The sequence below is a fragment of the Neoarius graeffei genome, chromosome 28 (genome assembly GCF_027579695.1).
Source record: "Neoarius graeffei isolate fNeoGra1 chromosome 28, fNeoGra1.pri, whole genome shotgun sequence".
Lineage (NCBI taxonomy): Eukaryota > Metazoa > Chordata > Actinopteri > Siluriformes > Ariidae > Neoarius > Neoarius graeffei.
Genome location: NC_083596.1, coordinates 14,800,346 through 14,827,578, shown reverse-complemented (window position 1 = coordinate 14,827,578; position 27,233 = coordinate 14,800,346). Strand labels below are relative to the sequence as shown.

The following is a 27,233-nucleotide window of genomic DNA, read 5'->3' as shown; positions in this document are numbered from 1 at the left end:
ATCGATGTGGCATGGCGATAAATTAGCTCCAAATGGAGGATCGGCGTTGCAGTCAGCGCTGTGTTTTAGTATAGCAGAAATGGCAATGAGACCGATAGACTTCCTGTAGTGATGTCACAGATGTCAAGGTCATTCACTCAGACCGCTACCTATATAAATCATTTTAATCGTAAAAATTACTATATTGGGTTTATTGTTCATGCTTAAAACTACTCCTGTGCCATTCTTGAGGTCTCAAGGCGTTTATAAGCAAAAAGTAAGGTCATGGTTCTGCGTATCTCCTTTAAGCATTACTAGTTTTAGCTTCACACTAACATTTTCAGACGTAACTCATTCAGAGTGTTTCTGTCCTTCTGTAGGTCTGGTAGAGCACGGCAGGAACTGGTCAGCCATTGCTAAAATGGTGGGCACCAAGAGTGAGGCACAGTGTAAGAACTTCTACTTCAACTACAAGAGGCGGCACAACCTGGACGACCTGCTGCCTCAGTCCAAACAGGTGAGTTTTTGCACTTCTAGGAAAATTATTCCGTTCTACTCCAACGACGTGTTTAGATACGAGATCATATTCAGCATGGATGGCATGCTGGGGCGGTGCAGCGGGTAGTGTTGGTGCTTCCAGGGTTCCTGCTTCGAGCCTGAGCTTGGGTTTGTCTGTGTGAAGTTTTACATGGTCTCCTCATGTTTGTGTGGGTTTCCTTTGGGCTGTTGGAAGTTCCTCCTACCTGCTGAAATATGTATGCTAAGTAGGCGGGTCGATGGCTTTAAATTGCCCCAGGTGTAAACGTGTTCCTGGGATAGGATCGAAATCCACTGATCAGAATAAGCTGTAATAAATTGTACAGTATTATGTACATTATAATAGATACCTGTGGTGGTAGTGTTTTTTTTTTTTTTAATAAGTCTGACAGAACTATGTATTTTCATCCCCAATCTTTCAGGCAACCAGACGCTTGCGTGAGCGAGATTCATCTCAAAGCGACAGTGTGGCCATGGCTTCGGCTGATGACGACGAGGAGAACCCAGACGACAGTGAAGGTGGGAACAGAAACAAACCCACAGCAATAGCATTTGACTCAAGCTGAGACTGAAACCCCTTTCTGAATCAGACAGAAAGCAAAGTCCCATCCACTCCTGCTGTATTTGCTTTTAACAAGCATGAGAGATGGTCAAACGAGGAGCCATCAAATAGTGAGCGATACAGAGAGAGGCAGATGTGTGGAAGAGAGCAAGGATCTGGACTAATTCTGAGTGCCAGGCTTACTCTTATATAAGTGTTCTTTGGCTTTGAAGACCCTAGAAAGCTCACTGTTGGGAACGCAGAGTTCCTGCTTTGCTCGTTTGATCTGGTGGGATGCCTCTCTCTCCTTTTATCCCTCTCACTATTTTTTTTTTAAATTTTTTTTTTTTGTTCCGCTACACATCTTTCCACACTACTCTAATTCAATACTTCCAGTCTCATATCCTCTCCTCTTTATCGACCTTTCCGTCTGTCCCATTCAGCTGTCGTTTCTCTCTTTCTTTCTCTTTTCCCCCCTTCTCTGATGTGCTGCTAAAATGGTTATAAAATTTTTCAGTAAGTCATTAAAGTTCATTCACATTTGTTCCTGTGCAGATTGACCAACTGTGCTACCTTCTAAGCAATGTAAAATGGCTGCTCATCTTTGCTGTTTTGTTTCATTTTGTTGTATATCTGGGTTTAGAAAAATAATTATTTTCATATTAAGGCCAACATAGACCTTTTGGATGCACTAAAATGCTGGATATCTCCAGCTCAGAGTGAACGAACCCAACAGGATCCACTGAACGTGCTGAACCTGTTCCATGACCCAAAGAATGAACTGATTTCAATCACTGAATGGCTGAACACGAGGAGCAAATCGTAAATGATTCAATAACTCAAGCAGGTCAGGGTTCAACACTGAAAGGATTCACTGACTTGCACGTTGAATCCCTGAATGCGAGGAGTGGCTCGAAAAGGATTCACTGACTCGCACGTTGAATCCCTGAACGTGAGGAGCCGCTCGAAAAGGATTCACTGACTCGCACGTTGAATCCTTGAATGTGGGGAGTGGCTCGAGAAGGATTCACTGACTCGCATGTTGAATCCCTGAATGCGAGGAGTGGCTCGAAAAGGATTCACTGACTCGCACGTTGAATCCTTGAATGTGAGGAGCGGCTCGAAAAGGATTCACTGACTCACACATTGAATCCCTGAACATGAGTAGTCGCTCGAGAAGGATTCACTGACTTGCACGTTGAATCCTTGAATGTGGGGAGTGGCTCGAAAAGGATTCACTGACTCGCACGTTGAATCCTTGAACGTGAGGAGCGGCTCGAAAAGGATTCACTGACTCACACATTGAATCCCTGAATATGACTAGTCGCTCGAGAAGGATTCACTGACTCGCATGTTGAATCCCTGAACGTGAAGAGCGGCTCGAAAAGGATTCACTGACTCGCACGTTGAATCCCTGAATGCGAGGAGCGGCTCGAAAAGGATTCGCTGACTCGCACGTTGAATCCCTGAAAGCGAGGAGCGGCTCGAGAAGGATTCACTGACTCGAATGTTGAATCACTGAATGCGAGGAGCGGCTCAAAAAGGATTCACTGACTCGCACGTTGAATCCCTGAACGCGAGGAGCGGCTCGAAAAGGATTCACTGACTCGGAAGTTGAATCCCTGAATGCGAGGAGCGGCTCGAGAAGGATTCACTGACTCGCAAGTTGAATCCCTGAATGTGAGGAGTGGCTCGAAAAGGATTCACTCACTTGCAAGTTGAATCCCTGAAAGCGAGGAGTTGCTCGAAAAGGATTCACTGACTTGCACATTGAATCCCTGAAAGCGAGGAGTGGCTTGAAAAGGATTCACTGACTCGCAAGTTGAATCCCTGAAAGCGAGGAGTGACTCGAAAAGGATTCACTGACTCGCACGTTGAATCCCTGAACGTGAGGAGCCGCTCGAGAAGGATTCACTGACTTGCACGTTGAATCCCTGAAAGCGAGGAACGTCTCGAAAAGGATTCACTGACTCGCAAGTTGAATCCCTGAAAGCGAGGAGTGACTCGAAAAGGATTCACTGACTCGCACGTTGAATCCCTGAATGCGAGGTGTGGCTCGAAAAGGATTCACTGACTCGCACGTTGAATCCCTGAATGCGAGGAGCGACTCGAAAAGGATTCACTGACTCGCAAGTTGAATCCCTGAATGCGAGGAGCGACTCGAAAAGGATTCACTGACTCAAAGACTGAATTGTTAAACATGAGCAGCACGAATTATGAGAGGAAAGGAATTTTTTTCTTATATATGAATCTTATAATTCACTAACGCAAACCGTGACCTGCTCAGCACTGAAAGGAGTCACTGACTCACACACTGAATCACTGAACATGAGCAGTTTAATGCCGAACAACCTTTTATGCTTAAATGATGCCATGAAATTGCTTTTAATTTGCCCTTTTTTTTTTTTCCTTCTCGTCTGTAACCAGGTGCAGATAATACTTCAGACACCGAGAGCGCGCCATCTCCTTCTCAGTCTGACACATCCAAGCCCTCTGAGTCGCAACCCCAAACCCTGGATCAAGAAGCCGCTGCTGCCCCTAAAGCCCCAAATGCAGATACCAAAGCTCAGGAGCCCTTCAACGAGCTGCAGGTAAAGCTGGAGAAAAGTCCAGAAGGAGCAGTGGTGGACGAATCCATGGTTAAGGACGAGGCCCAGCTGCACCCTAAATGCGAACCTCAGGACACAGAAACAGCAGAAGGAGACCAGGAAGAGGTGCAAGTAAAGACTGAGCCAGAATTGAGGGAGAAAGAGAAGCTGAGCGAGCAGCAGCATTCAGACGACGACTCGAGTGCCACCTGCAGCGCTGATGAAGATGTCGATGCAGAGCCCGACAGACAGAGGTGAGACAGTGGAACAGAGGAAATGGTGCACTTTTTATCGTGTACTATAATTATGTATTATTATAAATACCTTGGATGATTATAGAAAATCGTGCGCTGATTGGTTGAGAAATTCGGACTGTTTCTCGATAATGGCCTCGAGCAACTCGGCAAAATGGCTTTCAGTCGCTTCACCATAAGTGAGGAAGAATTTCAAATTACGAAAGGAAATGCTGCTCCTAAAAGCATGAAAAATGCTCCGGAGTGTGGTCTAAAACTATTCAAAGGTAAGGTGGAATTGTGATTTATTTTAGCTATTTCAAAACAAAGTATTTTATGTGAGTCGGCGTAGATAAGTGACACAAGTCTGCGTCGCGCCTTTATCATATTTGCATGCCGCTTTTGAAGTGTGAAATAATTTTTTTCCTTTTTTTTTTTTTAAATAATCAATCACCTGTGTATTTATACTAAAACAATTATCCACCTCAGGCTCAGTGAATATCAGTACCTCGACTTCATCTCTGTTATTATTTATATAATATTGGCTGGCACTGAGTTGGTATATCGGATATATTTTATAGATGAAAGTCTTCCGGATTTACCCGGAAATCCAAATATTTGACAAAACTCTTGAAAATCTCCGGTTTCCCGAATGGTGAAAATTTATTTTTCGGATTTTTCGCATTCCTCGACGCGGCGTAATACTTCGCATCGTCCTTGCATGGGTGCGGTTCTTAAAGGGGTACCAAATATAATATATACAGTTGCTGATGTGACAAAGTAACATATTCTTAAGTATTCTATCAAATTTATATACTAGAAAACAACGAAATATCTTGGTAATTGTAAATATAATACTTTATACGCTAAACCGCACAAGAGTCGCCATTTTTAAAAGACCGTGACGTCAGCGCTACCCACTGCACTAGCGGAACTCTCCGAAATAGAGGAGATAAGCGTGTAATCATGGCGTCGGGCACATCAAGTGAAAGCGACAGCTCTGTCGAATCATACGAAGAGATCCCGCAAGACACACTGCAAGCAGGCTATGGCTTAGAAGGGTACCAGTTTGAACCTAGGAGAGGTACTCTCGACTCCGGTGATGAAATAAGAGAAGAAAGCTCGGATGACGGCGAGGATGAGACTGATGCTGACCATGGGCGTGGCGAGCGTGGGGCAGAGCGTCTGCGTGCAGGTGACACGGCGTGGTGCTCGTGCGGAAAATGTAACGTGGAGTTGCTCACGAGTCCAGCAGAATTTATTTGCTGCAATGAGATAGGCGCCACCCGTGGACTTGCGAAATCGTCGCAAGAGGCAGAAACAGGTATGGGTCAGTCCATGAAATGGGGTTACCAAAATGTGACATAGAGGGAGTCACTTAAAACAATTTACAACTGAAAACAACTTTTATTTCCATGAAGCATTGACCATATAAGAAAATATAACATAGTTGTTAAGATAACTCCTGCTCTACAATGTATGATAAAATCCATAAATATTTACCCGGTTGCTAATGTAACAAGGACACGAACAAGCTTTTAAAAATAAAGGAAAAATATTGATAATCAATTTTTTGCTTTTATTTGCTTACTTTAAACATTAACACTGAATAAGAATTCATTAGAAATATTAGTACAACATCATAAACACTGAAAATATGAAATACCAGTATTTCACAAACTTCATAAAATCTCTTTAAGATTTGAACAATAACAACAGTCATGAACAGGAAACAGTTTCATCCTCGTGTTATACAAGTCACAATAACATAGTAGACTTCCTTATCACATATCACCAACTGTCGGTCGAACGCAACATGGTTTTAAGCGTAACTTTGCTGGACACGCTGATAATATCACCTACCTGCTCTTGCTGGCCGCCATTTTGATGCCATTGATAGCGACGAGAGCACGTGTTGTGGTGTGTGAGATCCCGCGAGAAGTTATCTCGCGTCAGTTCAGCTGACCTAGATTGAGTAAATAGGTCTCGCAGGTTGTGAACGAACCAGGAAGTGAGTGGACGCTAAGTTAGGATGTGAGAAAAAACATCGATAATTTCTTTTATTGCCGTTTGTTTAAATTTCTTTCTACCTACATCGTTTTATAGTATATTCTTCTTTATATTAAAAACATCAATCATGATTTCAACTCGTTTTATCATTTTTTATAAGCCTGGTTTCTAACGTAACACGGTAGGACGTCACAATGTTACGTTCACAACCTATTTTTAGTGGATGAATTCGAAGCTAAATAGTTTATAGAACCTTCTTAACTTTATTATGCGAGTGTAAAACTAAATTGCAAGTACCATGAAACTAATTTTATTGAAATTCTCAGAAAGTAATGAAGGTTTATTTAAGCTCAAAGTCAGCAAATATTCCATGTCACAAAAAACGTGTCATCCGTGTCCAGTCACAGGGGAAGAAAATGTTTCACATTTCTTTATTTCAAAAGAAAACTTCATTTTTTTTATTTATTTTATTTCTTCAAACAATATTTATGGATAATCTGCTAAATATTTCTTAAAATCATGGAAATTAAAGATGAAATGATTATGTAAACCCGGACCAATGAAAAGTAACATCATTTCATGGACTGACCCGTATTTCACACGTGCTATTCCCAACCTCAATGAGCCAACACAACTGGGCACATACATACGTCATGAGTGTTACGCAGAGAAAATGAACGTGCATTCCGATTGGATAAAATTAATATCATGGCGGGCTGTTCAAACTGCGGAAATAGTTTGCTCGAGCTACTTTCAAAACACTATAACTTTCCATCTTAGAACAAAAAACTTTTGTAAGTCTTGAATAAGGTTCGTTAATGTGTGTTTTGTTGTTATATTTACTCTATATATTGCCCTCTGTTCCCCTTTAGATAGCCCAAAAATAGTTCATTGATTAAAGACAGGTGTTCTTTGTTAAAGGCGCCCCTTCAGGTGCACGTGCTAAGGCGTGCAGGACTGACACCGTTCTGTGCAAGCGCAACACAATCGCACTGGAAAGCATGTTCAAGCTGCCAGTGTAGCTGCAGTCTTTTTAGTTGCGAATTACAAGTATTTCCTCATCTCATCTCATCTCATTATCTCTAGCCGCTTTAGGATCATATGCTTTTAATTAACAACAATTAAGGAATAGAAACTGGCATTTTAATATCTCATCTCATCTCATTATCTCTAGCCGCTTTATCCTGTCCTACAGGGTCGCAGGCGAGCTGGAGCCTATCCCAGCTGACTACGGGTGAAAGGCGGGGTACACCCTGGACAAGTCGCCAGGTCATCACAGGGCTGACACATAGACACAGACAACCATTCACACTCACATTCACACCTACGGTCAATTTAGAGTCACCAGTTAACCTAACCTGCATGTCTTTGGACTGTGGGGGAAACCGGAGCACCCGGAGGAAACCCACGCGGACACGGGGAGAACATGCAAACTCCACACAGAAAGGCCCTCGCCGGACCCGGGGCTCGAACCCGGACCTTCTTGCTGTGAGGCGACAGCGCTAACCACTACACCACCGTGCCGCCCCAAGTATTTCCTCGTGTTATTAATTCGCCATGTCAAAACAAGCAAAACTTTCCTCCTTCTTTCGACGTGAAGAGAGGTCAGCAATTTATTATATATTTTTTTTCCATCAAAGTTGCATTTTGTGGCTTCGAAGCTAAGTTTTAGTGCCGTTTCTAGAACACATCAAGAAAACGTGGAAGAAACAGCAATAATGGAAGAGCCGGTTTCTAAGCTACCTAAAACTAGCAATGGTAATTTATTTTTTGTTACATAATGGACTCGGCTACCAGTCAGTGTGTGACACACACACCCTGAAAAATCCTAGCTACGCCCCTGATTTACATGAGAAATTTGGTATTCATTGGTGTGTTTAAATTTACAGACAATACGAACTAATGTAAACAATTGGCTTCAACTCGCATAAATATGAATTGTAAATGTTTAGTTCACTTTAGCGTCTGCAAACGCACAACTCTACTAAAAGATTGATAAACGAGGCTCAATGTCCCCAACATTGAAACCTGAAAGCTTTAGAAACTCTAATGCCGCTTTTCCACTACCAACGCGGCTGAGTTGGGCTGAGCCGTGCCGTGCTGAGTTGGGCTGAGTCGAGCTGAGTGGGGCTGTTGGAGTTGCATTTCGACTACAACCGCGCTGAACCGTGCTGGCTGGAAGTGGGTGGACACATTGGGTGGAGTTAGCGAAAGTGGGTGGATGTCACGTGATGTCGTTAGGCGGCGCAAACAGTGACATCAGTGACCTTTTAAGCGGTAGTCTCACGACCCGGATAGTAAACAATAAACATGGAGGACATGGAGTCGTTAGTGTCGCTGGTCTTGGTGCTGTGGCTTGTTGTCACCGACAACGCCAACAGATACTGGCAAGAGCGTATAGATGAGGCGAGGCGCATAAGGCTTCAGAAATTCTCGTAATTCTTAATTATTCTTCTTCCAGGTTTACGGTGTTTACAGATCCCAGCGTGCTCACGGGGCGTGTGTAGGCATGTGAGGACACTCCTCCTCACCAATCAGTGCACAGAGGAGTGTCTCCTCACGCCCCTAGCCCCACTCGGCTCGGTTTGGCTCGCTTCAGCCCTACTCCAAAACCGTGCGAGTTTTGGGTGCTGAGTAGGGCTGAAGCGAGCTGAGTCATGCTGCTCTAAGGTAGTCGAAACGCGAGCCATGTCGGGCTGAAGTGAGCTGAAAAAGGGTAGTGGAAAAGGGCCATAACAGACCTTTACTTTTTAACAGGACTGTTTTGGGATTTTGCTGAGTTTACCTTCAACTGTCTGATTTTTTTCAAAGTAATGAACTGTGTAGGCAGGAAAATCACCGCGTTTTCTAAATGCACTCCTGAAAATTACTCATTAACTAGGGGAATTAAATTTGATATTTGTGACATGTTAATCATTAACGTACATGAAACAAAAAGGCTTAAAAGTTATAACTTGTTTTAGTGAAAATAAGTACTAAAATGCACTAGAATGCAGGGTTTTGCGTGTTGTTATGAAAATTTTTTCAGGGGACATCCCCCAATCTTAGTTTGACTTTCAAAAGTTCAGGATTTTTTTCTTTGCTCCACTTTCATCTCTATATATTCCATTCAGCTAGCAGGATATTGAACAAGTCGAAGACAAGTAGCTGAATGGAATATATCTGATATACCATGAAAAAAAGCCATTAATATTATTATTATTATTATTATTATTATACGTACACATTTGATGGAACATTTATAGACTTTAAGAAGAAGAAGAAACCTTTATTTGTCACATGCACACTTCAAGCACAGTGAAATTCATCCTCTGCATTTAACCCATCTGAAGCAGTGAACACGCGCGCGGCGCGCGCGCGCGCGCGCACACACCCAGAGCAGTGGGCAGCCACACCAGAGCGCCCGGGGAGCAGTCAGGGGTCAGGTACCTTGCTCAAAGGCACTTCAACTCAAGGCCGTCCCACTGCATGTCTTTGGATTGTGGGGGAAACCGGAGCACCCGGAGGAAACCCACGCAGACATGGGGAGAACATGCAAACTCGACTCAGAAAGGCCCTCGCCGGCCACTGGGTTCGAACCCGGAACCTTCTTGCTGTGAGGCGACAGCGCTAACCACTACACACAAAAAGTTAAGAACAGGGCGGTAACTTGCCAATATTGAATGCTGATTCTGATCCAATGTAATTCAGTGTTCTGCCAATCCAATGTACTGTACAAAGTCAAAGTTCTAACAATAAGAATGGTACGAGTCCAAAAAGCCTGAACAACAACCCAACTTATATACAGTACAGGCCGTCAGTTCAAGTTCACAGTTACCTTTGGTTGTAGTTAATTGTTACATTGCAGTTGTTCAAAACAAAAGGGCTTTGCTGAGTGAAGTCCTCTTGTAAAAGTCTCCGTCACTTTTCCTCACCTCCAAATAGAACTTTGACAATATTTCCGCTATTGCTCTCTCTTCCAGTTTTTCGATGTCCGTTGGTATGTTTTTCTCTCGTAACTATGCGTGAAGAATATCCAGTGAAGTTTTTGTAGCCTTTCGGGTGTTCAGCACGTCTGTCTCTTTTAAATCTTCTGTTTTGAATGAAGCAAACCTCGCAGCCATGTTTGTTTACAAACTGTTAGTCACTCGCGAGTGCAGAAGTTTTATATCTCTGACATGTCTTTTCCAGTTTTTCCATATATTAAATGCGTGAAGGATATCCAGTGAAGTTTTGGTAGCCTTTCGGGTGTTCAGTGAGTTTTTCTGTTTAAATCTTCGGCTTTTATTGAAGCAAACCTTGGTCATGCTTGTGAACAAACTATAAGTCACTCAATAGTGTGGAAGTTTTACATCTCCGATGTGTCGGTTTTCCAGTTTTTTGATTTCCGTTGGTATGTTTTTCTCTTGAAAATGTGCATGAAGAATATATAATGAAGTATTGGTAGCCTTTCAGGTGTTCGGCGCATCTTTTAGTTTCGGTTTATTTATTTAGTGCTTAAACCGAGCACTGAATTTAACCCCGTCTTCTCTCTCTCCCGGCCGACAAAGAAATGTGTACACGCACAACAGAAAAGTTTTGTCATTGGATCTTCGTGTGTGACGTTGTCAGAGGTGGACAAAGTACCCAACTTCTTTATTTAAGTCAAAGTACAGATCCCACTGGTCAAATGTTACTCCGATACACGTGAAAGTTGTCCAGTCAAATTTTTACTTAAGTTAAAGTACTGAAGTACTTGCTTTGAAAAATACTTAAGTATTAAAAGTACGTTTTCTGTCAACACATCGTTGTATTATTGCCACAACGCTTACAAAACCTAACGCCGTTACCAAAGACAGAAATGTGAATTCACAAAATGAACGCATGCTGTGCCATCATGGTGGTTTAACGTTAAGTTAGCTAGTCAGTGACGCTCCACCTGACATGCTCGCAAACTCTTTTCAAACTCGAAATCATATTGGGTAGCTAACGCTACTAGAAAAGAAAGATTTCTACATTCTGTTTATTTGACAAGATTAGACTAAAACATATATTTCTGAAAGGACTTCAGATAAGTTAACATTATTCATGTTAGCGTGACTCCGTTTTTACATGCTGACAGTGTCCAACTTAACTAGCTATATGTAAACATTAGCCGTGGATCAGGCGATAGCTACTTGACGGGCAAATCCATAGAAAGTCATTTGACTAACCAGACTGCATAGCTACTGCAACGTTATCACGAGCTCTAAAAGCACAGACAACTTCACTGCAAGCTTTCTCTTGGAATAAAACCTTTGTATACCTCAAGATACTTCCGCAGGTCAGACATCAAGTTTTTGTAAGCCGTGATGTGGTTTGTTTTCGACAAACAAAGCAAACATTTAAAACAAAACGAATCTTTATTCCTTTCAGAAAACTGAAACATGGGCTCTAGGTAGAGCTGGGCGATATGGCCTAAAAAAAATTCTTCGATTTTTTTTTTTTTCACAAAAAATCTGATTTTCGATTTTTAATCGATTTTTTTTTTCCCACCCTACTAAAAATCAAACTAAAGATGACAAAGAAATGGGTCAAAACAAGTTTTACCTTTATAGGTAGTCGTCGACTTACAACTGCGTTTGGTTACGACTGACCGGTCATAAACCGATCTGGTCGTAAGTCGGCTGATGTTAAATGAATGTAAGTATATTGTGATGTGTAATGATATTGTAATCATCTTAAAGTCTTATTTTATCAACATTTTCTTATTTCATTACCTTGGCTCATTATTTGGTTTAAGTCAAACACTGCATACTCGGGTGAAAGTAACTTTTATTTCTTGCCGGTATATTATTTTGAGCCATAGTGCGCGGGCCGAAAAATACACCTAATTATTTATTATTGTCTATTATCAAGCATTCACTAGGACTTCTTATCACTCAGTAGTACTAGTATAGTACGTTTTTATCACACTATCACTCTTTCATCCACCTGTATCAGTTTTTGATTATAAATAAATTGCAAACACATCATTTCAACAACACAATCGTTTTAATAAATTTTTTTAGCTGAACAGTTGAAAACTAACTTTTCATTTTGGACACAGAACAGTGTAACAGAACAGAAAAGTGAAAGTTGCTTTGATTACCAGCTGCACACGTTATAGCACAAGATCTGGTTAAGCCGTGCGCGCGCTGTAGCTCGCTCGTTGTTTGTCCAGTGAAACACTGCACACATAATAGAAGAGGCTGGATGCAGTGTTGCCAGATTGGGCGGTTTTAAGTGCATTTTGGCAGGTTTTGAGCATATTTTGGGCTGGAAACCGTCAGCAGTACCTGGCAACACTGGCTGGATGCTGGGCGTTGCCGGGAGCTGGGGCGGAAACTGTCGTACGCTCAGCTGGGAAACACTTGCCAGACGGTCGTAAAGTCGAGCGGTCGTAAGTCGCATAGGTCGTAAGTTGACGACTACCTGTATTTTGTTTTCACTTAAACTTCCCCTTTGGGGTTAAAGTGCAACCAGAAACCAAAAAGAAGCCAAAACACAAGCTTGTAGATGAGAACATCACGATAGCATCTGTGACTGCCTTCCACCGCGCCCCATTCTTATCATAAGGTGTACAGTTCGAAAACGTGTCCGGGACGGTTGCTTGCTTTACCGTGGATGGTGCGCTCGTGCTGCGGCTGTGTTCATTCCGCTGGGAGCAGCACTTCTCCCGCTCCGCTGCAGCCTTCTGTTTAAGGGGTTGGAATAAATTCGTCGTGCTGCTTCCTTTGGAAGCAACCGTTTTCAAACACACCTTACAACGAGGGCTTGTTTGGTCTGCGTCCGACGCCGCAAAACCGAACCAATTCCAGATCACGCAGGAAGTTACTCCTTTCTTGGGCACAAGTTGTGGCTTTCCCCCAATCGCTGCCATGTTGTGTGTGTGTGTGTGTCTATGGCGAGCGCGCGGGAGGAGGGCGATAGTGTCAGTGCCCGATCCGTTCCTGCTGCCCGATCCGTTCTGATCTGCACATGTGCATAGGGGAGCATCGGGGGCGGAAGTTAAAATTGAGAGAAAACCGATTTTCATAAAAACACGTCGTCCTAAACTGTAAATTCGAATTAATTGATAAAATCAATTTATCGCCCAGCTCTAGTTCTAGGTAAAGCCATGAGTGTTTGCGTTCCCCAGAAGAACCGCCTCCTTCCGTTCTGCAATCAACTGATCATGTTCAAATAACGCTGCTGAGAAATCACTGATCTTGATTTTATCCAGTCTATGGATGTGACGTGACTCTAGTGATTTACTGATCGGCTGTCTCAGTGTCACCTGCGAAAAAACCATCACGTTTTAGAAAAGAAAAGAAAAAAAACCTTCCACTTACAAATCTGCTTCATAGTAACGAGGACCTTGATAGAAATGTAGTGGAGTGAAAAGTACGATATTTGCCTTTCAAATGTAGTGAAGTTAAAGTCATAAGTTTCCCCCCCAAAAAAAGTATAGATACTCAAAAAGTGTACTTAAGTACAGTACTCAAGTAAATGTACTTTGTTACTGTCCACCTCTGTACGTCGTGTTGTCTTGACAACGTGCAATATTCTGCACTGGGGAGAGTGGCGTAATACATGGAGGGTAAGCGATATTGCATGGCATCAATAAACCCGCTAGAAGGGAAGGGAATACATACTTTTTCTATGGAAGAAAAACAGGCCTGTATGTATAATAATCACCGATTATTCACTTCAGCGAATAACTGTTGCACGACGTTTATATGCGTAAACAAACAACATCATTGTTCTACACATGGGGCTGTGGAGTAAATCAAAAGCTATTTGTGATTCTTCCTGCTTGTTGGAGAGTTTGAGTATAGTCAAGTATGTGCAAGATCAACAATTAATAAAGGTTTTAAACAGAACTGTCTGTTATGGTAGGAGCTCGTATTAAAGGTGGGGTATGAGATTTTGGAATAACGGTTCCCGCAAGCCGTATTTTGAAAAGAAACACGCCCGCCCTCGCCATGCTCTCACCCCCCGCGTCTCCACCCCTCCTTCCCCTTATAAAGCCTGAGAAAATCAGCCTTTATAATGGGTGTCTATTGCGTTACACACCAGTGGAGCAGAGTGTAGAGAGCTTGGAAAAATAGCTCAAACTTTCTCATTTAAACTGTGCTTTCAGCCCCAATTTTCACTCCACACACATAATTTTCTCAAAAGTAGTAGCCACACTTGTCCTGATTCACACAATGTGTCTACCTACACGATAGGACTTGCAGTTTTTGAATGAGAAGCCTGAAAGTGAGGAGAGCACAGCCGCGCAGCCACATAGACTGCCATTATAAACTTGGCAGAAAAGTCACTCGTTTTTAACTCGCTCTAGTGACCTCATTTTTTACACTACAGACAAAAAAAATTACATCAGTGTGTTCAGGAGAGCCTTGTGGCGCTCACTGTGAAAGAATTTTGTGAATATCTCCTTCCGTTTTCGTGTAAATCCCCGTTGTTTGGAGGGAGCGCTCTGAGAAAATCCTGCGCTCTGTGTGACACTCTGCTCGCTCACACACACACACACACACAGAAGGGACGGGCTGCTCGCGGGCTTCAGTCTGATTGACGTGTCAGTATACAATCATTTTGAGGTGGTACCTCGATATGATTGGATGGCGTTTTTCCTTTATTTTACACTGTAGACTGTAGGGGTGTGCAAAAATATCGATACGGCGATATATCGCGATACTTTGTCTTCCGATTCAATATCGATACTCAAAATTTGAATATCGATATTTTTTCAAATAATAAATCATGTTTCAGACGGGTTGTAAATCCAGTACGACTTCCGCACCTCTGCTCCGCGAGGTGTCGCTGTGCCGCTCCCTCACTGCAAGGCACTCTTCGTCTTCTCTTTTTTCCCTGGCGGTTGCAGTGAGGAAAAAAAACAAGCAAGCATGGCTGTTAACGTAAACCTAGAGACACCGCCGAACTTTAAGGCAGATGTTTGGAGGCACTTTGGATTCCAAAGGAAAGGAGAAAAAAAACAGTGAGCCGGACAAAGAGTACGCACTTTGCAAAACCTGTTTCGCTCCAATTAGATATTCAGGTAACACAACAAACTTGCGAACTTACTTAGCACGACTCCACCCCGACATATTAGCTCAGCCGGAGCCGCTGAAACCCGACCCGAAGCAAACTACACTGGACAGCGCCAAAGTCCTCCCGTCTACTTCAGTGATGTGTGACTTACTGTAACTGGGAACTTAATTTTGTCATTTAAAGCCAAAGGCAAGAAGCTGCACTTTATCTTGCATTTTCAATTTTAGTGTGTGCGAGACACTGCATTTTATTTTGAGTATTTACTCTAAGTTCAGAAGAAACGTGATTCACTGAGGTTTCAGTTCAGTTTCAGTGTGTGGACACTGACCCACACTGCACTTTGTTTCATAATTGTGCTCAGGGAGACTAAGATGCCCACTGCACTTTTCAATGTGTTTCAGACAGTGTGTTGTTCCTGCAAAATAAGCACAAGTTAAATGTTCTCCGGTATATGTTCTCAAGTTTACAAAGAACAAACTGATATTAGTGTTAGCACTGAAATGTATGTGCAGTCTGCAGTGCAAGTTTTAAGTTTTCATAAAACAATTTGATTCTGCTTGTTAAGCAGCACTGATGTGTCCATGCTTACAGAAAAGTTGATAATACTAGCACAGAAATGGGAATTTTCTGTATGTTGTAGTGAAGCAACTCTTGGTTTTGCCAGCAGTGGAATAGAGACAAATATATGTCTGGCAGGGCGGCACGGTGGTGTAGTGGTTAGCGCTGTCGCCTCACAGCAAGAAGGTCCTGGGTTTGAGCCCCGTGGCCGGCGAGGGCCTTTCTGTGTGGAGTTTGCATGTTCTCCCCGTGTCCGCGTGGGTTTCCTCCGGGTGCTCCGGTTTCCCCCACAGTCCAAAGACATGCAGGTTAGGTTAACTGGTGACTCTAATGGCCCTTTTCCACTACCCTTTTTCAGCTCACTTCAGCCCGACACGGCTCGCGTTTCGACTACCAAAAAACAGCACGACTCAGCTCGCTTCAGCCCTGCTTAGCCCCTAAAACTTGCACCGTTTTGGAGTAGGGCTGAAGCGAGCCAAAGCGAGCCGAGTGAGGCTGGGGGCGTGAGCAGACACTCCCCTGTGCACTGATTGGTGAGGAGGAGTGTCCTCACATGCCCACACACGCCCCGCGAGCACGCTGGGATCTGTAAACACCGTAAACCCGGAAGGAGAAGAATTACGAATTACGAGAGTTTCTGAAGCCTTATGCGCCTCGCCTCATCTATACGCTCTTGCCAGTATCTGTTGGCGTTGTCGGTGACAAAAAGCCACAGCACCAAGACCAGTAACACTAACGACTCCATGTCCTCCATGTTTATTGTTTACTATTCGGGTCGTGAGACTACCACTTAAAAGGTCACTGATGTCACTGTTTGCGCTGCTTAATGACATCACGTGACGTCCACCCACTTTCGCTAACTCCACCCAATGTGTCCACCCACTTCCAGCCAGCACGGTTCAGCGCGGTTGTAGTCGAAATGCAACTCCAACAGCCCCACTCAGCTCGACTCAGCACGGCACGGCTCAGCCCAACTCAGCCGCATTTGTAGTGGAAAAGCGGCATAAATTGGCCGTAGGTGTGAATGTGAGTGTGAATGGTTGTCTGTGTCTATGTGTCAGCCCTGTGTGATGACCTGGCGACTTGTCCAGGGTGTACCCCGCCTTTCGCCCGTAGTCAGCTGGGATAGGCTCCAGCTTGCCTGCGACCCTGTAGAAGGATAAAGCAGCTAGAGATAATGAGATGAGATGAGATATGTCTGGCAAGAGTGTGTAGTTATGTATGTGAAATGTAATTTTACAGTGGTCAATAAATTCTGATTTTCTTCAGTGACACAGATATCGTGATGTGGTTGAAATTTCTTGCAATATATCGATTATCGCAGAATCGCTGTACCGTGATATTATCGTTATCGTGGGCAAAATATCGCTATCGTATCGTGAGGTATCTGGTGATACCCAGCCCTAGTAGACTGGATTAAAATATTTCGTTTTTGGGTCAAACCTTCTATTATACTGCTTGCAACATGGGTGTGAGGAGCTTTTCAAGCAATATGGTAAAAAATACTCCTGAAAAAAATCTCATACCCCACCTTTAATCCACTTTTTTTACCCATCTTTTTTTTTCCCCCTCTCTCCTTCAAGGGTGTTTTCTCTGGACAAGCCATCGATTCTCGGAGGCTCTGGGTCGGTGGTGGTTTCCTCAGGCAAGCAGGCTCCGCTCAGTATGCAGCAGCTCCAGCAGCGTGCTGCCACCATCCCCCCCATGGTCAGTCCTCCTAGTTCCCTCCTTCACTTCCCTAACAGCTCTGCCCCCCTGGCCAGGCCCAGGGACTGGGAGAGGCTCGGGCATAGAGCCTCAACCCGGCCACCCCACCACGTGAGTCCAGACCACACTTTGGCCCACCGAACAAAAAACAAAAAGAAAATTCCAATCAATTTCATCAAAACCCCGTGATCTGGAGCAATCTGAATCAAGAATGGCCCTTCCCTTTGTTTTTGTTTTGTTTTTCTGTACACAAATGAAATAATGGCAGGCTGATTTGCCCTATCCATCTGCATTTTCTTGCTTGATCTGCGTGACTGAACAATTATTATCTTTATCATTGCTGCTGTAACTGAATCATGGCTGCTTCTGAATCACAGGCTTCAGTATTAGCAGTGAAGATGGCCTCAAGCATGCTCGGGTCTCAGTAGTGAGCAGAGATGGGCGACAGCACAAAATGACAGTTTGGCACAGAAATTATGATCCGTGTCAAAATCACTTCCCTGAGATGAATGCAAATTATAAATCTGTAATGATGATGATGATGATGATGATTAAAGGTTGGAAATGAAGGTTTTGGTTCTCACCCAGCATGCTTTTGTTCAGGTTACGGGTCCATTTGGGACAACCGGTGTTCCTGTAGGAGCCCCTCTGAGCGGCTTAACCATGTTCCAGCACCAGATCAAAGTTGTACACGAATCTGCACACATGGAGGACAACCAGAGACAAGAGGCCGGCGAGGTGGAGCGTAGGCCGCGCTTCATCACTCGCAGCCCCACTGTCCTCGACCGAGATGGTAAGAGAGTTTGTGTGTTGGTGAATTCAGTGTAAAATTGGTCAAGTCGTGAAGAGAAAACAGCGAATGCTGTTCCTGGAAATAACCAGTGACTGCCAAGGACATAGCGACCCATTTAAAACACACACAGCTGGTGTGAACGTAACGGCAGGTGAAATGTATATTAGTAGATGTTGGCCCTAATAAAGTGGCACTGATAAAAATGTAAAAAGTGTTCAATTTAAGATTTCTTCATGTACTTTTAGAAACCCTGTTTTACTGCCACAACCTAAAGTATAGATAGTTTTCACTGACGTCACGGCATTCCGGGGAACGCCCCCCCCCAGCCGCCATCTTGGGGGGCAAACAAAACGGACCATCGCCACTACCGGCTACGTTATCTCGGGCGAATTTATGAAGTTATATAGTCAGTTTTCTAAAATAAAGATCAATGTCGGCAAAATCAATCAAACAGAAGTATATAGATTAGGGATGGCGAAAACTAAAAAAAAATCTTTACCGACCACCGAGCCTCATTAGCCGGTTAAAGTCGGTTAACCTATGAGTTTAAACAGGGATGCAAACGGCGCGCCTTTTTCACGGCTCGTGCAGATCCGATTTTTTTTTTAGGGGGGGGTTGGAGTGTCTGAATAATTTCATCAGAGTAAATTCTGTATTAAAATTACTACATAAGCAAATGCCGTTACAGTCCATGAAAAAACACGTGAAAAAGTCGGCATCTGCGGCTTTAGTTTGTGTGGAGAGATGTGATCTGCAATAACATGCATTATTGGCTACAGACCGAAACATACTTTTAGAATGCACTGGCCAAGGCAGGACTAAACTCCATGTGCCTTCTAATAATAATTAAAAAAAAAAAACGAATAGTAATTTGTAAGCTAAAAAGCCTGTGTCTACACTTTTCTTTCACAGAGTGGCAGCGGGAGGGCGGGACATGACTGAATGGGTGTTTCTGATTTATCAGCTGTCATCCTTACACCGCATGGCATGCCCCAAGTGTTTACAAACACAGAATTCCAGGTTCTCCGCTCCAAAATCGGCAGCTTCAAAACGATTTTTTTTTTTTTCCACCAGCAACCAAAAAAAAAAATTAACCGGTTGACGTTGATTCAGTCAACCACCGGTCAAACGGTCATCAGTTAACATCCCTAATATAGATACATTAGACGACATCTCACGACAACGGTATGCAGCCAAACTGGCCTTGATTGGGGGAATTGACCCCTACGAAGTGGACAAAGATGCATTTTCAAGTGACTATGCAGGGCTGCCAAAGCCTGAAACTGCCAAAGCCTGCTCCAAAGCCTGAAACTGACTTCATCAAACTTTAAAGGCTGTCTGATATATACAACTTTATATATTCACAGCGCGCCTTTTGGCGGATGCCGCCTGAATCGCGCAGATCCGATTTTTGGGGGGGCGTTGGAGTGTCTGATTATAATTTCAAAGTAAATTCTGTATTAAAATGACTAAATAAGCAAATCCGTTACAGTCCATGAAACAGGAAGTATAAGGATGAGAAAAAAAACAGTTTAAATCGGAAAGCTGCGCACATAATATGCGCAGTCCTGCACACCGCTCGGGCTGCGCAAATGTGCGCAGCTTTCCGATTTAAACTGTTTTTTTTTCTCATCCTTATACTTCCTGTTTCATGGACTGTAACGGATTTGCTTATTTAGTCATTTTAATACAGAATTTACTTTGAAATTATAATCAGACACTCCAACGCCCCCCCTAAAAAAAAAATCGGATCTGCGCGATTCAGGCGGCATCCGCCAAAAGGCGCGCTGTTTGCATCCCAAACACAAATCAAATCATACAGAATAGACCTAAAATGTTTTTCAAAAATGACCCTTGCGTGAGTGAAGTGACAAGTTTCAAATAGAAACGTGACAAACGAGCGATATTAAGTGTACATTACAATGTAAACGTACACTCAGCGGTTCCAGTTAGGCATTCTCCAGAGATTGTTCACATGATGTTTTGGTTTCCAAACACAAACTTGAACACAATTGATTGTTTATTTAAACAACTTACCACTTATAAAATGATTGGAGCAGACTTTGCTGTGTTTGGAAGGCTGATAATCCTTGCGGTTGATTCTCGCAAGCCATAAATTTCTCCTTTGTATGCTGAGTTTGTTTGTTTGCTCGCCTTCGTGCTCCCGTACAGTGGGAATTCCATAAAAGCTCCGCTTGACTTCATCATTTGACCTATTACGACAGCCGTGAATACAACAGGTGTGCACCATTGCTAGCTTTAAATAGCCTGCTTGGGTTCTTTTGAAGACTTTGTACTCGCGCGTTACAATGTGTGCTCAGTGACCCGTACGGTAAGCTGGACCCCCAAGATGGCCGCCACTAGGGAATCCCCGACTCTGTGACGTCATGTGAAAACTATCTATAGATTATATCAGTGTATGAGAAGGGGAGGGGTAAAGTGGGTTGAGATGCCGCTTCAGAGTGGCGCTAGTAGAAGATGAAGTGATGAAATGCAGCGGTGTGAGCGGGCGCCTCGGGTCATCCACGTTCATTTGTCAATTGTTTTTTTTTCTCGGTTGTCTGACTCAGTCTCGGTCAGTTCTGTTTTGAAAAACTGACCAAACTGGACCGAGCCAGAAAGAAATAAAGTTTGTTATTTTATTCTAGTTTTAAAATGGAAAAAAAAAAAAGCGCCATGAAACCGTTCTCCAGACGCACACCTTGTCCAAGTATCCTTCTGAGAACTGCACTGACATAATTATCCATTATAGTTAGTTAATCCTTTAAATATAAAAGCCTCAAAGAAGGCTGTTTTTCTTCGACCAAATGCCGCCACCAGGTCAGATGTCAGATATTGGGGACATTTTGTCCCTACCAAGATATAAAAAAGCCCCCACACACACTGAGAGGAAAATCCGGTACATTGTGTATTAGTCCACAGCACTTTGCTCGTTTTGTTTTTTTTTTTCCTCCCCCCCCCCCCCCCTCCCTTTTTCTTGGACTGCTAAGGGCTGTGTGGTGTCTCTTTGCTTTCCCAGACTTATTTAGGGTGGAGGAAAGCATGTCTTTCTGATTCTGGAATGATGGTCAGGGCTTTCCAGGGCTGTGAGAGCATAACAAGAGCCAAAATAAGAGTTGGGGAGGGAAACGGTGGAAGGCTGCTGTTTTTTATTTAAAAAGAAAAAGAAAAGCCAGACAGGAGCAGTGAACCAGAGGAAACATTGGGGCAGGCTCTCTTGTAACATTTGCCCATTAGCCAAAGTGCTCCAGTTATTCAGACTTTTTCTTGCCCTCTATTTGAGTCAGGTCGGCACTGAGGCTTTTTCCTGGGTTCATAAGGATTGTGTGTTTGTGGAGTTGGTATTTCTGCTATTAAATCATGCATCGCTGGATACTGTAGAGCTTCTCATGAGGTTTGCTTCTCATTGAGTATCTGTACTAGAATCATAAGCGCGATCCTTTTCATGATGCGCGATTGATACGCTGTCCTCTCTTGCCACAGGTAAGCCGTTTCCCTACATGTCCTACGATATAAAGCTGATGGAGCAGGAGGCTCACGCTGCAGGAAGACCGGGTTCACCCTACAGACTCTCGCCCCGAGAGCCGAGCAAAGCGTCACCCCAACCCGAGCCCAACAACCCTGCCCGCTACAGCGTCCCACCAGGTAAACACACCCACCCTTACCTTACCTTCACTATGCATTGTCCCTCGGCCTTTTCGGTTCTCAAACCATTTGTGCCCTGGGTGTAAAAGGTCCAGGAGCATGACACTGAGGTCATGTTGAGAAGAAAGTTATTTACCGTATACGACTGCCATTAAAGTAAGACATAAGAGATAACGGAGATTAGGGAAATAAAATGTCGTCAACGCAAGTCATTGTTTTGTTTGATACCACAGCACTGTTGAGTTTTAGATAATGAGTCAGGGCACGAAGTAACTTGCAGGCAACTATAAGGGCGTATTCACACCTACGTTGTTTGGTCCGGATCAAACGAACCAAATTTCCCTTGGTCCGGACCTTTTGGGTTGGTCTGAATACAAACCACCGAACTCTGGTCCGGACCAAACAAGCGGACCGAGACCGAGCTGCAAGGTCGGACTCGGTCCGGACCAAAGGAACCCTGGTGCGGATCTTTTGGAGGTGTGAAAACAGACCGGACCTAATCCGACAGTTTTGCTTTTTTGTACCTCGGGAGCTTCCGTCGTTTGTCGAGCATTATGGGAAACGGAGTCTTGACACTCCACCGCAAAGCGCAAACACTGTTTCGGTTGTCAAGGGAACCGTACAACAGTCGTTCAGTCATTCAGACCAGTGGTAGGCTAGACTACAGAGTACAAAAAATGAGTAGGGGGCAAACGTGGGCCGAGGAAGAAACATGTACCCTTGTGGATATATGGGCAGATGTCCACATATCTGAGCTTTTGGAGAGAACACACAAAAATGCCGACGTGTTTGCTGTATTCAGTGAGAAAATGAAGGAGAAGGGGTTCACGCGCTCCCCAGAACAATGTCGGCTAAAAGTGAAGAAACTCCGTCAGACCTGCATTAAAATCAGGGACATTCTTTCAAAAAGTGGCGGTACTAGCGACGCAAAACAGAAATTCATCTATTACGATGACCTGGATACTATTCTGGGGTCAAAATATAATTGAGGCGTGGCTTTGTTGACAGATTTTGGTCCGCTTACTAAAATGTACAGTGTGAAAGCGAACCGCACCAAAATGAAAAAAAAAAACAAACAAACATTTGGTTCGGACCAAGGCAAGTGAACTATCGAACTGTCCTGGTCTGAATACACCCTAAATTGATAAAGGATCAGCTGATGGTGTTATTTAAAAAAAATAATAATAATAAATAAAAATTCTAATTTAATTGCTGTGGTATAAAAGGAAAAATACTTCAAGCATGTGCTGTTATTGGAAAATAATCAGCTTCATAACGGTAACCATACCTCCATTTTACATCACGCACATCACACCACCCCATCGTTTTTTTTTTTTTTCTTTAACCGCATATTTATGTTTTATTCCTTAAGGCCTCTGCATGCTCTTGCGACAAGGCTTTCGCAGATAGCTTTTCGCAGACAGTTGTAATTTATTGTTGAGCGGGAGTAATAAGCGTGCGCGATGTTATTCACCGGCACAACGCAAGGGGGTGCGAAGTCGCTAGGAGTAGTTGGTGGGTGTGGTTAGTGGAGTGTTTATCCTCCGGTTACTTATAATGACTAGAACTTTTTTTTTTTTTATAATGACTAGAACTGGAGTCGTATAGATGTACGTACTTCCTCGATCAACCGCTCTTCGTGCTGCTCCGTCTTCGCTCGTGTTTTTAAAAACGCCGGTCGTGAAAACAAACCAAACCGGGAAAGTAGGGAAGCGGAAGTGCATGTACAGCGGATGTAGAGTGGACCAATCAGAGCCCTCTTGTCTGCGGCGCTGTCTGCGAGGCTTCTGCAGTGGTCACAATTTTTGGGAGGTGCGCGCAGAGCGTCTGCGAAGGTGGGGGGGCTACGCAGACACTGTCTGTGACACTATCTGCAAGGACTGGGTTGTCAGCATAAATTGGCCTTTACTCACCGTATTATAGTTGGAACTAGCGCAAGCTACTTTGCCAAAGATAAGGCCGTTCCTTTAGGCAGCTCCGGACGGTCTTTATGAGGAGAGAAACTGAAGGATTCGACATTCGATAGTAAAATGTGTGCAACACCACAGTATTTTTTATTTTTTTTAAATTCAGAACCACCCACATGATGTATTATTCGCATCTCAAATCAGTGGAAATTCTGAAACCAGCAATGGCTGCTGTTTTTCAGTCCTCCTAGTTCCACCGAAGTGACTAATCTTTTTATATTCTTGTCTCCATTGTGTAAAATGTCTCGGCAGGCTTCAGAGCTAATGTTTCAGTTCAACGTACAGTACAAGGTATATGAATTAATTGAAAGTTAGTGGACCTTTGTGGTTACTTGAGTCACCGGTCATGGACCTGAACGATTTTCTTATCTGTATCCATGTCTGTCTCTAAGGCTGGGCAGACACTGTGCGATTTTTTTTTTTTTTTTTTTTTTTTCAATCGCGGTATTCAGCTGCTGCTCACACTGTACGAGTGAATCGCAGGGGTAAACAGCACGCAGCTTCCGATTCCTGTTCTCACACTATACGATCCGATGCTCGGATGCAATCTGACTGCTCACACTGTACTTCCATACTTCCAGATTCTTGTATCCGGAACTGCAACGTGATATAGTGTTGTGACGTTCGCGAACGACCTGATTCTTTTGAACGGCTCCTAGGCATGAACGATGAGAACCGAGTCTCGAGCTGGGGGAGCCGTTCTTTCTGTCGTTCTTTTTCTGTACTGTGTTTCAGGTAGTTTTTTATAATGTTGTTGTGTGATATTAATGATAATATTGTGGGAAAACTACTTTGCACGGACGTTCATTTAATTCATTCTATCGTCATTTTGTTTGTTCTATTTTTGTGTATTTTATTTATTTATCTGTTTGTCTAGTTGTATCTATTTTGTATCTCAGACTTAAATATTTTTGTAAAACAAGTGTTTTTCTATAAAATATTCTTGCGTTCTTGATAACTATGTTCTTGAGTGGGTCCTTTTTTTTTTTTACAGAAAAGCCGTTCTGCATGGACATTCATTGAAGCCCTCATTGTTTTTTAATGGTTATTTATGAGCGTTTAGGGGTTACAATAATGTAAGTCTAGGTTGCTTTATATAAAAGGTATGTCCAGAAATATTGATGTCACTGTCTAAGCAGAGGGATCTGGCTTCTTTAGACGCTGTCTTCTTAAAACTGAATAAATATTTAAAAAAAAGAGCCAGTCTTTTGAACGGCTCTTTTCAAAGAAAGGATCACAAAGATGCGGATCCCATCAAAGAGCCATAAATCCCATCTCTAAACGTGAAGAAGAAGAGGAGACCGGAAGTGCTGCTCAGTGTTTGTTTTCTCTTCCGTATCTGTGTTCGCGCATGTGTAGTGTGACAGGTTGAGGTAAATCGGCTCGTGACACTGCTTCAACAGTGCGATAGCCTCATGATGGGCGACCAGGATTTCAAACATGTTTGATTTTCATCCGATCGATCGGGAGGAGGTCGTGAGGTGTTAATCGCTTGTCGTTACCCCATGTATACTACACGATCCGAGACGCACGATTGAGCCAAAAATCGGCCCGATCTCCAAAATAGTCGCACGAGTGAAAATCGTGTCAAAACCGGGCCAAAAATCGCACAGTGTATGCCCAGCCTAACACGCACAAAGACCTCCACGTGCAACATTTGCATGTTATTCTGCTTTTACCAGGTTGTATTTGTGAAAGAAAGCTTGGTTTTGTGTACTCCTGAACCATATCAACCTCTCGAACAGAGCCTAGAAACTTCTCCGGCAGAACCGGGCACTCGTTACGTGGAGTTTTCTTTTCACAGAAAGCTGTTAGACTATAAAACCATAAACACTATTGGATAAAGCAGTAAACAGCACATCCTGGCCATAATGCATCGTTCCTCGAAGTAGATATGATGGGCCAGCTCAGAGGAGGTGCACCACCTACTGTCCTGTTAATTAGCAGTGGCTTTACTCATAAAAAAAAAGTTTTCCTGAATAGAAGCTGAAATGCTTAGCAAGGATTTTTCTTTTCCAACCTATTTACAAATCTTTACAAAGGAACAGAGTTGCTACCGTACAGTTGATGGTACCGGCTAGTGGTTAGCATGTCCGCCTCTCGATCCCGAGTTCTACTCACGGTCGGGTCATACCAAAGACATCATAAAAATGGTACCTACTGCCGTCTGGCAAGGCACGCTGCAGTACAGATACGAGTGGGGAGTCAAACTCTCGCGGTTACCAGAGGACCCGCCCCTCACTGTAACCCTAGCTATGTAATAGGCGAGAGGCCGAGGGCTACGGAAACGGGCATCGGCGCCGCCCTGTGCGCCACATGGCGTGGGAAGGACTTTGATTTGATTTTGACAGTTGGTGGTATGTTTCATAAATGTACCGTATGATAGCTGATTGATCTCATTGGCCCCAAATCCAGCAGTTGATCCGTTATATGCATCAAGGTCTGAATATGTAAATATAACGCTGTGAAGCTTTAACGCATTAGGCCTAATTATACCATGACCAACGCTGAAGCATTGAGCAGTACCACATCTCTGTTAGTCCCATGTTCTGCAATAGGTGCTTTTAGTGCCTGTGTGTTTCTGCAGCTTTTAGTAGTTTGGTGTAAATGGAAGGGAAAAGTTTTGCTCATTGTGAGCTGTATCTCCCATTTTCTCTCTTGCGTTTTTGCACCCATGTCAGTTTCAGAAAGTGGGCCGTTTGGATCACTGTAAAAATATCACAATATTTACCTGGCTTTATACTTGGAAGCAATAGGATGTTACTTGCAGAGGTGGACAAAGTACCCAACTTCATTACTTAAGTCAAAGTACAGATCCCACTGGTTAAACGTTACTCCGATGCAAGTGAAAGTTGTCCAGTCAATTTTTTACTTCAGTTAAAGTACTGAAGTACTTGCTTTTAAAAATACTTAAGTATTAAAAGTACATTTTCTGTCAGCGCATTGTTGTATTATTGGCACAGCATTCACAAAACCTAATGCCTCTGAAGCGACCGACTGGATTTACAAAATGAATGCATGCTGTGCCATCATGGTGGTTTAACGTTAAGCTAGCTAGTCAGTGAAACTCCACCTGACATGCTAGCAAACGCTTTTCAGACTCGAAATCGTATTGGGTAGCTAACGCTACTAGAAAAGAAAGATTTCTACATTCTGTTTATTTGGCAAGATTACGCTAAAACATTATATTTCTGAAAGGACGTCAGGTAAGTTAACGTTATTCATGTTAGCGTAACTCTGTTTCTACATGCTAACTAACAGTGTCCAAGTTAACTAGCTGTGTGTTAATGTTAGCCGTGAACAAGGCTACAGCAACTTGGCGGGCAAATCCATAGAAAGTCATTTGACTAACCAGACTGCATAGCTATTGCAATGTTATCGCTAGCTCTAAAAGCACAGACAACTTCACTGCAAGCTTTCTCTTGGAATAAAACGTTTACAGACCTCAATATGTTTCCGCAGGTCGGATGGCGAGTTTTTGTAGGCCGTGATGTGGTTCATTTTTGGAAAACAAAGCAAACATTTAAAACGAAACAAATCTTTAATCCTTTCAGAAAACTGAAACATGGGTTCATGGGCCATGAGTGTGTGCGTTCCCCAGAAGAACCGCCTCCTTCCATTCTGCCATCAACTGATCGTGTTCAAATAACGCTGCTGAGAAAT

General features: G+C 43.3%; 1 protein-coding gene across 11 annotated transcripts in view; it reads left to right on the top strand.

The window, feature by feature from the left end:
- The window catches only part of ncor1 (nuclear receptor corepressor 1), a 235,101-nt gene that overhangs the window by 159,437 nt on the left and 48,431 nt on the right, over positions 1 to 27,233 (top strand). For 6 of the 11 annotated variants that reach the window (XM_060912325.1, XM_060912327.1, XM_060912332.1 and 3 more), the window contains 6 exons: positions 360 to 496; positions 939 to 1,035; positions 3,485 to 3,899; positions 17,042 to 17,165; positions 17,769 to 17,958; positions 21,442 to 21,603. In XM_060912325.1, the coding sequence (XP_060768308.1) occupies positions 360 to 496; positions 939 to 1,035; positions 3,485 to 3,899; positions 17,042 to 17,165; positions 17,769 to 17,958; positions 21,442 to 21,603 (1,125 nt within the window). Of the gene's footprint in view, positions 1 to 359; positions 497 to 938; positions 1,036 to 3,484; positions 3,900 to 17,041; positions 17,277 to 17,768; positions 17,959 to 21,441; positions 21,604 to 27,233 lie in introns of all 11 variants that reach the window. The other 5 variants (XM_060912331.1, XM_060912322.1, XM_060912326.1 and 2 more) reach the window with 1 other exon arrangement.